The sequence below is a fragment of the Sinocyclocheilus rhinocerous genome, unplaced genomic scaffold (assembly GCF_001515625.1).
Source record: "Sinocyclocheilus rhinocerous isolate Xijiao unplaced genomic scaffold, SAMN03320098_v1.1 scaffold688, whole genome shotgun sequence".
NCBI classification, from domain to species: Eukaryota; Metazoa; Chordata; class Actinopteri; order Cypriniformes; family Cyprinidae; genus Sinocyclocheilus; species Sinocyclocheilus rhinocerous.
In genome coordinates, this window is record NW_015651641.1 from 795,364 (window position 1) to 807,291 (window position 11,928).

At 39.8% G+C, this 11,928-nt stretch overlaps 1 protein-coding gene across 2 annotated transcripts in view; it reads right to left on the minus strand.

Moving 5' to 3' along the window:
• Positions 1-11,928, minus strand: part of sh2d3ca (SH2 domain containing 3Ca) — a 36,152-nt gene extending 24,224 nt beyond the window's left edge. For both annotated transcript variants that reach the window (XM_016518783.1, XM_016518782.1), the window contains exon 1: positions 11,897-11,928. In XM_016518783.1, coding sequence (XP_016374269.1) covers positions 11,897-11,908 — 12 coding nt within the window. In that variant the 5' untranslated portion in view covers positions 11,909-11,928. The remainder of the gene's footprint in view (positions 1-11,896) is intronic.

Consider the following 11,928-nt stretch of genomic DNA (forward strand, 5'->3'; position numbering starts at 1 on the left):
TAATAATAATAATAATAATAATAATAAAACCTTCCATTTTTTTCCAAATAGCCTTTAGAAAAAATCATAAAAAATGATTTATATATATATATATATTTATTTTTTATTTTTTTCCCAAAAAGTAAAGAGAAATACAAAAAAAATGCAATTTGACACACTTAAATAATAAATATAAAATAATAATAATAATAATAATAATAATAATAAAAATTACTATTATTATTGTTATTATTGTTGTAAAAAAATGGAAATACAAAAATTGCAAATTGCACACTTAAATAATAAACAGTAATAATATAAAAAGTATATACATTAAAAGTGTGTTACATTGCATTTAAGTTTATTTTGAGAGCTCTAAAATACAGCTTGTAAAACCAGTTGTTTCTCTCTCTAAATTTTTCACAGATCCCCTAGAACCCTAGAATCTAGTAAAACAAAAAAAAACTCAAAATAACAGAATGACGTAAAAAGCAAAATAAAGATGAAACTACTAAAGAGAAGGTTAAACTGCTTGAAATGACAACAGTCTCCATTGGTAATACTATTTCACCCTAGTTAAAAATGATCATGCATGACATCACAACTTGTATTCAAGGCCACATCTCATGTGGTTTGTGGTTGGGACCATAAGACTGCATGTCATTTTGAATTTTTTTTGTGCTACTATTGTGTGCCTCTGCCGGTTCGTAATGTGGCTCTGTGACACATGGGCCTGTTATGTTGACAGGCACAGGAGAAACATCCTGATTACCCTCTTTCCTCCGGGCTCATGTACGAGAGAGAGACAGAGGACTGGCAGCAAGAGAAAACTGGCCATATGTGGTCTACGGGTGGTTTGGTCCCTATGTGTTTGGGGAGCAGCTCAAAGCAAGTGTGTTTCAGAGGGTTTTGGGCATATGGTGTCATAGAGGGGGGCAAGTACCACAGGAAAACACACATGACTTATCTTTCATCACGGGTTTGGAAAGAACATATCTCTGCAGATAAATGCCTCGACATTCACGGCATCCGTATTAGCCAAATAGCATCTCAGCTACAAAAAATCTGAAATCATAGAAACAGCGGGAGCCTCATTCAAGATTTTAATTCCCACAAAGAGTACCAAAAAACACAATGTTCGGAGCACACATTATGATTGTGGTGGTTAACTTCAAGTGCTGACATTTTTAACTGCTTAACTGCTGTAATTTCACTCTTAGCCTGCTAATGTATGTGCAAAAACATAATAGCTCATGCCTAGACAGCTAGTGTCTAAATGTGTGTTATTGATCTTATTGCGAAAGATTCTTCCATATCTTTCATTTTTTGACCTTATGATTTCATCAAAATATCATAATTTGATTTCTGGTGTAATGACAGGCTTCTCTCTGATGATGTATGTTGAATTTCTCCAGATCTGCTTCCAATCAATCAACAACTGATGGATTGAACCAACTCCCACATTACATTTTTTGATGTTGTATGTAAATGTATGTAGAATGAAGAATGAAGAACGAAGGACCTATTGCTACTTTGTTTTGTCACGATTTTAAGGTCAAATTTTAAGGCACCATTGCTTTGTATCCTTCACTAATACAGCAATTCCAGAAAATGAATCTGTTCCAAATAAATCATTCAAAAGGTGGCAGACTGGCTGAATGAGCTACTGTAGAACCCTTACATAAATTAACCATGGTTTTATTATAGTAAAAGTGTCGTAGCCACAGTCTTTTGGCATGTTGACCATTTGTTTAACCACAGTTTATACCAGTGGTCTCAAACTCAATTCCTGGAGGACCACAGCTCTGCAGAGTTTAGCTCCAACCAGCTCCAAATCACACCTGCTTGGAAGTTTCTAGTAATCCTGAAGACCTTGATTAGCTGGATCAGGTGTGTTTGATTAGGGTTGGAGCTAAACTGTGCAGAGCTGTGGCCCTCCAGGAATTGAGTTTGAGACCAATGGTTTATACCATGGCTAAACTATGGTTAGTGTAGCAAAACCACAGTTAATTTGTGGTTACCATAGTTTAACTATAGTAACCATGGTTTTTTGGTTTTATTTGTAGTAAAAACCATGGTTAATTTTCATAAGGGAATGCTTTAACAAACATAACAATTTAAATATTTTTACCCAATATACGTGTGCTCTGTATTATGAACATCATAACATCACATTGCTAGCTTAGCAACATTTGCTAACCCAAACTCTACTGAAATCAATTGTCAAGCCACTTGTGAGCGAAATCTGTTCAACTTTGCTGCATTCCTGTCAATAATTTTGCCTTAAATCGCCAACTCTCGCTGAAAATGAACGACTTCCAGTGGCAAATATCAATAAGCAACCCTTTAGAAAAACAATAATGGTAATTGACTTGACTCATTAGACCTGTTCCAAACACAGTGCAGGCAGTAGACAGCAAGGCAGCTCACTAAGTTTGAAAAGGACAGTAATTTTTCAAATGACGCAATATTATTGCAACACTGACAGTCACCTTACCTGACCGCAGGAGCGTTAATATTCATGAACTGTCACAATGAGCCATTGCCATCCAGAGACACCCCTGCTTCCTGTTTCTCTAAGAGAGCAACCAATTAGGATCCAATTTACAGGCTGTGAGGGTCACAGGGTCAAGGCACTGATGGATTGGGGGACCTTAGGACACGTCAATATAACCCCATCAAAAACGGTTATGAATCCAACATCTCTGTCTATGAAAAGTAGCAGCTTTTGTGTGTGTGTGAGAGCAGATCTATGTATTAGTCTAGTGTAAAAGTGTAAGGCCAGGGGCTGTTTTATGTTCAAATAAACCACACATCCCACAACGCCGCACTGGGCACGGCCCCAAAGGAGAGAACTGCAGCAGGGTGAATTGGCGAAGGAATATAAAGACACATCCGACTGATTAATCAATAAATGTCAGCCGTAGATTAATTACCCAGCCTGGAAGACGTACCAGCTGAAATTATGAAGACACCAAATTCAATAAAAGACTTTGGGCAGCACTTCTGGGGAGCATCAGTTATATAATAAAAGTAAAAGGGCTATGAACATGGACCTACTCATCTGATTGTCAACAGATTAAAAATAAATCCAACCTGCTAAACTCAACCCAGTTCATCTGTTTCTGGATTTCTGGACATGAACGAATCGCCGTGTTGCCTTAAAGTGAAAGGGCGGTCTGAAAGGTCAATACAAGTGAATTTATGAGTGTAACCTTACAGGCATCTTCCATTGCATCCCCCATCCATCTCTCAGACCTTCAGAGAGAAAGATACAGGGGGGAAAAGCTCAGATGGCCTTTAGGAGGCACATGTCAAGCACTGGCAGTGCAGAAAATGTTAACTGATCATTCTCTGATTGAGCCACAATGCTATTGATGTGTATGTAACTATGGTTATGTTCACACAGCAATCAAATATTTGTGCTTTCTTATTCTGTGTGCAGGTTTTGAGGTTGCTCAAAAAAAAAATCCAAATTAGCTACTCTGTTAAATGTCAAGTATTGCAGAAAAGGTACTAAAATCATAAGAAAAAAAAAGTTAAACTATGCTGTTTTTATACTTAAATTTGCCAATCAATGCATTCACTGCACTCTCCCAGCTAGTAAGTTGTCAAGAATTATTTATGTTCAAAAATTACAAAGACTGGTCTGCAATTGAAAAAATGTTGACAAAGAATTGTTACACTGATGAAGGCAGCTAGCCGAAACATCTGTGGATGATTTTTTATCTCCTGTTTTAACTTAATAATAAAAAAAATAATAATAAATTAGAGTGCAGAACAATCTTTGTAATTTTTATTCTTAAATTTGTTGGAAAGAAAACTGCTGAAAAAAAACGTCTAAATTAGTTTTATTGATTTAAAAATAAAGGGAAATTATGTTCAAGGGGAGTATTCCTTTAAATGTCAAATCACATGAATTCCTACCCAACTTTTCATAATGAAGTCACACTGCAATGAAAGTGGCCAGATTAGAACTGAAAATGTCAAATGCCATTGATTTTCATAGTTCACACTATCATCCAAAACACTTGGATAATTGGGCCACATTAAACTGCAGTGTGAACTTAGCCTATGTGTATAAAAAAACACTCTTTTTTTAGTGATGACTATCAAGTGAGCCACGAAACAGGTGATGCATCCACATGCTCATCGCTTTCTCTGATCAATACACACACATTCACACAGGCACATCAGCTTCAGAAGGGTAAAGAGAAGCGTAGCTGTCACTGGTGTGTCAAAACTGTCCCTAAACACTAAGCACATTATACAAACTATATACAAGCAGTGATGACCTATTGAAGTCCTGACATCAAACGTAAGCATAGCTGATCATTTCAGGAGGACACACTATTTAGAAAAAGAAAGACAGTGAAGGAGTCAGTGGGACATGTAAATTCAAGCTCATTTTCACACATTGCTGTGTTAGAAAATGCATCTGAATGCAATTAATAATCCAACACAAATAAAAACAGTGTTCTCAACATTGCCATAAGGGGTGCTATAGAGCTAGCATTAACACATTATCATTGTTTTCTGTAATAATCTGTACAATAATCTGCTGAAAATGTTGGTTGAAGTAAGCATGAAATGGACATTTACACTATCTATTTTCTAAAAGCACATTACTGATCTTATTGTGAACAATTCATCAATACATTTAATTTTTAAACATTTTCTGAGCTCGTAAATTTTAATCAAAATGCCATAACTGGATCTTCCAGCGAAACTACAGGCGCCTCTCATGATGTATGCTGGATTTCTCCAATCATTTATTCCACTTAAACAGACCCCTTTCTTACAATCAACTGCAAACTCGCATTGAGATCTCCATCCAATCAACTACCGATGCATAGGACCAAGTCCCCACTCTACTTTGTTATATTGTTTTATTTTTTTTATATTTTGATAGTCTGTTTCACTCAGATATATGTCACAAAACAGAAGAAAAGATCTGTTGCCACTTTAATTAATATAGCTACCCAAATAACATCAAATTCCATAGCAAAGAAAATTCAAGGTAAATATTATCACCTTGAGTTCTGAGGTTTGTTATAAGCCTACGCAATGCAAAAACAGATATTAAAGAATCATTCACACTAACAGCAATTTCAGCACTTTTATTTTGTCAATTAGAGTTTCCAGGGGAGAGCGCCAGCAATCATTGGATAACAGCAATATGCTAGCTAAGCATTCACATGTGCATTTGTATACCTATGTAGAGTATATTTCAGGCCTAGAGAGTGAAAGAGAGATAAAAGGGCGAGGTCTGTTTTTATTCCTTGCCACATGAGCACATGGAAATGTTACCACTCTAGATTAGGTCATGGAGTATTTACTGAATGCTAATAGCTGCTGCGTATTGAAAATACAAACTGGTCAGCAACCTCAGGGCAAGATGTATCGCCCCACAATGCCTCGTAATGCCGGCTGGCAGGTCACAGAGAGATATCACTGTCAGGCACACACACACACACACACACCTGCCCTTCTGTCATCCACCCCTGATAGCAGCCAGAATGCCTTTGAGGTCATTTCAACATCACATTTGGTGTTTGCACTGAATGAAAAGGATATCGCAACATGCTTCCTTACATGTCTGCGCCTTTCTCTCTATCTCACCTCAGTAAGACATTTTCTCTGTATATTTCATTGCATTGTTGAGCCTGCAGCAGTCAGCCCTTGAGTGATGCTACGATTGGCTGGAGATGATGTCATCTCTTCCGGAGAGCTCCGCAGCGGTGCATGCCGTTGGCTGGCAGCATAGACGGTGGTGGAGTGCTGAGATCTCACTTTCATTCATGAACAGCTTTGGAGGGGCATGCATTGGCGGGTGGCCCGTGACCTCTCAGTTAGGGTCGCACTGTAGTGGTACACAGTTAAACTCTCCCGGCACAATGATACTTCAGACGTACACTCGAATGAAGTGCTAATGGGAGTTTATAATAGGATGGGAAAAAGTGTAGAGAGCAGGGCTTTTTTTCATACAGCTCAGGTGTGCACAAATACGCGCGCACACACACGCAAATGTCTGCACCAGGAGGCTTAACAGTATTCACACATTCATTACACACACATTTACACACAGCCACATGGTGACTGGAGCAGCCTATTCAGTGCATCTCTGATGGGGGTTGGGATACGAGGGTGGGGTTATCCTGGAGCGTGAGGCTGTCACCATGGCGACACTGCAGATGATGCACTCCTGGAGTGGGGGGAGCAGAGATGAAGAGTGCTGGGGAACTCCCTTACACACAGATAAACACACACCAGACTGCTTGTGTGCGTGTTTGTTGCCGCTTAGCTAATCTCCCACTGGACGTACACTATCCCTTCTCAGCATGATCTAAACCATACCACACACACTAGGTATTAGCCAGCAATATCCCACTGCGATGTCAATGTCCCTTTCTCTCTTCTCTCGCTCTCGTTCTCCACCCTGAACATGATGTCATTGTTTTTCTGTAGTTGCTGCAGAGGCATATGAACAAGACTCCTTCTAAGACCTTCATGGAGAAATCCACTTTTCTGGATGTTCATAATTTCCCAGTTCTCTTTCTCCTACACCTACTTTTCTCATAGACAACCCCTCTCATAGAGTCCCTGCCTTGCACACAACTAGCAAAACTGGGTTAATTCAATTTAACATACAACGCAAAACTGGAGATTACAAGCTCTACACGAGTCTATAACTAATCCAATCCAGACAACACAACAGTCTAAAGAAGCTTAAAAGATTCCAGCTATGCCGTTTTTGCCGCAATTTCAATTTTGTTATCACCACACTTCGCCAAGATACGGCTTAAATGCAATTGAATTCATTTACTGCAATTAACGGTCTAATCTTTCCTTCTCATCATTTTGTCATTTAGGGTGATTTGGTTTCTGCGTGGTGGGTGGTATCTCTTCAATCTCAGACAATAAAATGCATTTTTGTGCTTGTTCTAATGTATTGTGTTATCATGCGTGGCATAATTATCTGCTGTCAACAGTAATTCACTATTGTGGCTCTTCTAAAGTGATGGGTGCTATGGTAATGCAGAATGATGCATAGAGGACAGGTTGGAGTCCTGATGGAATTACTTTAAGTCTAACAAATCACTAGTATTCATTCAAATGTCACAGAGATAGAAAACACATGGTAACTGCTTGAACTGGTCAAACACATGCTCAAACAAGAGAAAACATCAGCCTGGCTTCATGCATGTCTGATCCAAATTTCTATCAATTTTGAAGCACTGCAACAACAACGTGAATGGATATAACATCACCTCATACAAAACTAAGGAATATTGGACTAAACCCTGTGCACTGATAAGACACAATGCCAAGTCATGTACTGGCCATATTTTCAACACTAGATAAGGCCATGCACAGAACACTGTTTAGGAATAACTAGGATTAAAAAGACTGAGTTCAAAAGGACAAGCTGTGTCTTAAACCCTCTTCACCGATCATATGTATCCTAGATGTGTGACTGATTCTACCTATCAAGATTACTGTCTGCAGCCCCACTGATGGCCTTGAAGTGGTCCCCTTTCTTGTGACCAAAACAAAAAAGTAATGACAAGGCCCCCTTCTGTTTAAAAATTCAAAAGAAAAGCTAGAGCATGGGTCTCCAACCCTGCTCCTGGAGAGCTACCATCCTGCAGATTTCATCATCAACCCCTATCAAATACACCTGAACCAGCTAATTAAGATGTTCAGGGTTACTTGATAATTACAGACAGGTGTGTTGGAGCAGGGTTGGAACTGAAGTCTGCAGGACGGTAGCTCTCCAGGAGCAGGGTTGGATATCACTTACATGCACCCTTTTTATCAGTGAACTGGAAAAGGGCCCGCTGCTGCCTATTGACCCCTGAGGTCAAGCTGGGATAAAGGTCAAGTGGACATACAAAACAGACCTGACTCCAGCCTACACCACTTCCCAGCCCCCTTTCCTTTGGTCCACAACCACCTGCTCAACAGATCCTCTGAGGGACTGAAACTTTAGGACATCTCTGCCGTGATATTGGCTTATCTTTCACTTCAGAGGAAATTAATTCCTGCTGGTGTTGATAATCCTCTGTCACTGAAGCACCTGATAGTGGACGCCTAAGACAGAGAGACTTCCTGTTCAGAGCTAACAACCAATCTCACTGACCTATTGGATTTACAACGTGATTGTCTTGGATATTGAGGCAGTGGAGAGGATGAGTTGAGGGAGGGATGGATAACAGACCTGGTGAAATCTACACTGAAATGAGCTGAAAGCATCTCTTCAGCTCTCTATGATCTCACCGTTCTCTTAAATGGACGGAAGCATAAAAGACTACTGACGGCCAGCCATGAAAAAAAGTCCTCTGATCTATGTTCAGATAATAGAAAAACAACTTATTAATTCCACTTCCATTCCACTTACACTTAAATATGAAATACATCTAATATAGCACACAACCAGCCCATAGTTTCTTAGATATAGTGCACTGGCAGGGTGAAGGCAAATCAACTACTCAGCCACATTGATTTGTTTGCCTGCAATGTTCTGTTTAATCATATTCCAAGATAAAAAAGAACATAGTTTTTGATTAAGCAATCGATTATCAAATGGCACATCAAATAATTCGTTTCCAAACTCTGGTCCTGTAGTACCCCAATACTGCCCATTTTGTATCCTTAAAGGAGACATGTTATGCCCCTTTTTACAATATGTAATATACGTTTCTGGTGTCCCCAGAATGTGTCTGTGAAGTTTCCGCTCAAAATACTCCACAGATCATTTATTATATCAATAAACACACACGGGTTAAAAAAACAGTCGGTTATGTCTGTGAAGGTAAACTTCTGGGAAATAAATTGCATAAGAAAAGTCAGATTTTCATGATATGTCACCTTTAATATAAAACACCAAAATCGACCTGAAATGGACTGTGAAAGATAAGAAAGTCACACAAAATGTGTCCTGTTAGGGGTGCTCCTAGACCAAAGTTGGGAGCCACTGCTTTAAACATCTATATCACTAATCTGTGAAATTTCAGGATGACCAAAAGCTATCTTACATTGTCCCAACAAATGCGGTTCATGAGTTTTGTTGGATCAGTGTGATAAACTTGTTGGTCAAGGGTGTCTGAACCTGATTCTGGAGGCCCATCTTCCTTCAGAGTTTAACACCAACCCCAATTAAACACACATGAACCAGCTAATTAAGGTCTTCGGGATTAATAGAACCTTCCAGGCAGGTGTGTTGGAGCAGGTATGTAGGAAGTTTGTCCACCAGGAACAGGACTGCTGTTGGTGTTTGTTGGGGCAGTACGAGAATGACGGTATGTAACTTTCTAAATCAAACAGACAGCTTTAGAATGGTTGAAATGTTAGCATTTGTTGGGGCAGTGTGATACACAAATACATCCAACTTTTGCACAGATGGTCTGTGTCTAATTTTGCATTTTTGACAACTTCAGCATCTTAATTTGCGTGATAAGCAAAGCAGAACAAACATCATTAGTCTGAGAAGTATACACAATATGAATGAAGACTAATCCAGTCACTAAGGGGCTTCTAGTTTAGCCACATTCATTAAAGGGATGAGAAGAAATCGGTACAGAAGCAGTTTGGGGGGAGGTATATAAAAAAAAATCCCGGCACTCCAAATCTGCATGGCGTTCATTAGGAGAGAAAACAGCCCAGTGTAATTAGGTTATCCTCACATTCAGTAACAGGCAGATTTACTCTTGAACTTTTCTGTTTAACAGCTGCTAAGCCGCCGCAGCCCTGGGGAAGAGACAGCGGCACCAGAGAGGATTTGGAGAGGATAGAAATGAAAACACATGAAAAAGAGAAGAAAGAAAGAGGGGAGAGGGGGAGTCATACCCCTGAATATTTGAATATGAAATAAAAAAATTTTTTTGTAATGACTGGAAGGGAAAGAGGTTAAGGGGGAAATCTTTGCAACTGAATTACGCACCAGCATAGAACAACAACCCACCAAAGCAGACAATTACACCAGTCTTAATGTGTCTGGAATCTGTGTAAATTGTAATAGGGTATTAGTTTCGGACCCTCAGTGTGAATGTGGTTCCATAACCCCTGTGGTTAAAACTAGCATGACCACATATGCAAGTGGGGTCATAGATGAAAGGACCATCAAGCTGCCAGCCGGCAGAGAATGGGGGGATTAAGATGAAACAATCAAAGTGCAACTGCAAGAGGCAGATGCAGGATTTGGGGTTGATGCTGTCCCTGATAAACATGCAGTAGCCTAGCCCAATTAAAATCAAGACGGCATCTTTCCTGGTAATGAGGCTGAAGAATCGGCTCAAAAAGCAATACAACATCAGAATCTGCAGGGACACATCTGAGATCAATGGCATAATGGGTCCAAACTAGATTTTAGGACTATCTACCTATACCACGATCTTGTAAATTCCATAAAGCAAAAATCTGTTTAACTCAAAGGTACACACAAGGTCAAGGTATTTGACAGAATTCAAGGCACAAAGAAATTCACCACTGTCTGTTTTTCTGCATGTGAATATCAAGTCAGAATGACTATTATCAATCTGCAGCTGGGACACCATCATCTCCTCCTGGTGCTCAGGTGGCCAATGGTACGAACTCATACATCATTACAGACAGTCTATGGACCTCTACAGCCCCTACATGGATTTGAGAAGTTTCATTTTGTTCTTTGCGAATGCCATGTTGTCATAAGTGTGAGGTGTGCTTATACAGTTTATATAAGTCTCTCTCTAAGCTTATACTGTATATATATTAGCCAAATGTCTTGTCTGCACAATGCTGAGAACTGTAAACATACTGTAATTTCCCCTCAGACATGCACAAATTGACTGTTTCCCGAATTAAACAAACATTGGTTTACTGTATATAGAGAAAATAGTGGCAAGGAGTACCCTAACTGTACCTGAAGGGTACTGTTTATAACTTATGGTAAATGTATTGTAAAAATTATTTTTATAGGGACACTTTTTTTTAACATCTGCACCTGCAACTCTGCATTTAGTGAGAAACAGTGTCACTCTGGCAAATAGGGGAAAACAAAACACTATAATTTCATTACCTTAAATGCCCTCTGTTTTCCTTTTAAAAGGACCAGAGAAAACAAACAGAGAGGGTGATAAAAGTAGATGTGGCACAGAAGTATTGTCCTTGTTTCTATAGTTCTTAGTGCACCACTCAAACTCAGAGCCACAATTGTACTGTTGTTATCCAGTCCAAGTTGGCTGAAATAGAGGACAATTAGACGACACCCTTTCCCCCTTTTCCAGCATTCCCACTCAAATTATGTGTTGTTCTGAGATCATGTATCAGACCTCGCCAGAGTAATGCAGGGTTTTTTTGTATTCTGAGCCTTGCATGAAACAATATATCTTCAGTTTCAGATATAAAAAGCATGACCTCCAGAACTACTTTGATGCATTCTCCTGTTTCCTGAGTCCATTACAATCCACTACATAACCGCAGGGTGACAACAGAGCCCTGCCTGCCTGCTCATCCAACTGTGCATCATCAGCACTAGTGTTACAGCTGAGCCAAGGTGAGCTGAGCCCAGTCGGCACACAGACTCACACATACGCACACACACACTCGGTGCAGTGATATCATAGTGGAGGCCGGTGGAATGACACAGTTGTTGGGGTTGCACAATTGCACCGGGCCAAACACATAGCCCTGAGGGGCACCCTTCCCTGCAAGCAGATACTCTGGATGGAATCACAGCAGTCAATATGTATGCTTACATACAACACACACACTGAGAATGCGACATGCATCTTTCTCCACTTATCACACAGGAACTCCAGAAGGCACATTTAGAGATGATGTAATTCAGATCCACACCTTTTCTCACGCACCACACAGTGTATACATGCACATATTCTGTAGCTGCACACTAGCATTCAGTGGCTGGCCCCCCTCTCACCTGCACCTGCATGAAGGAGCCCCTGTAGAAGC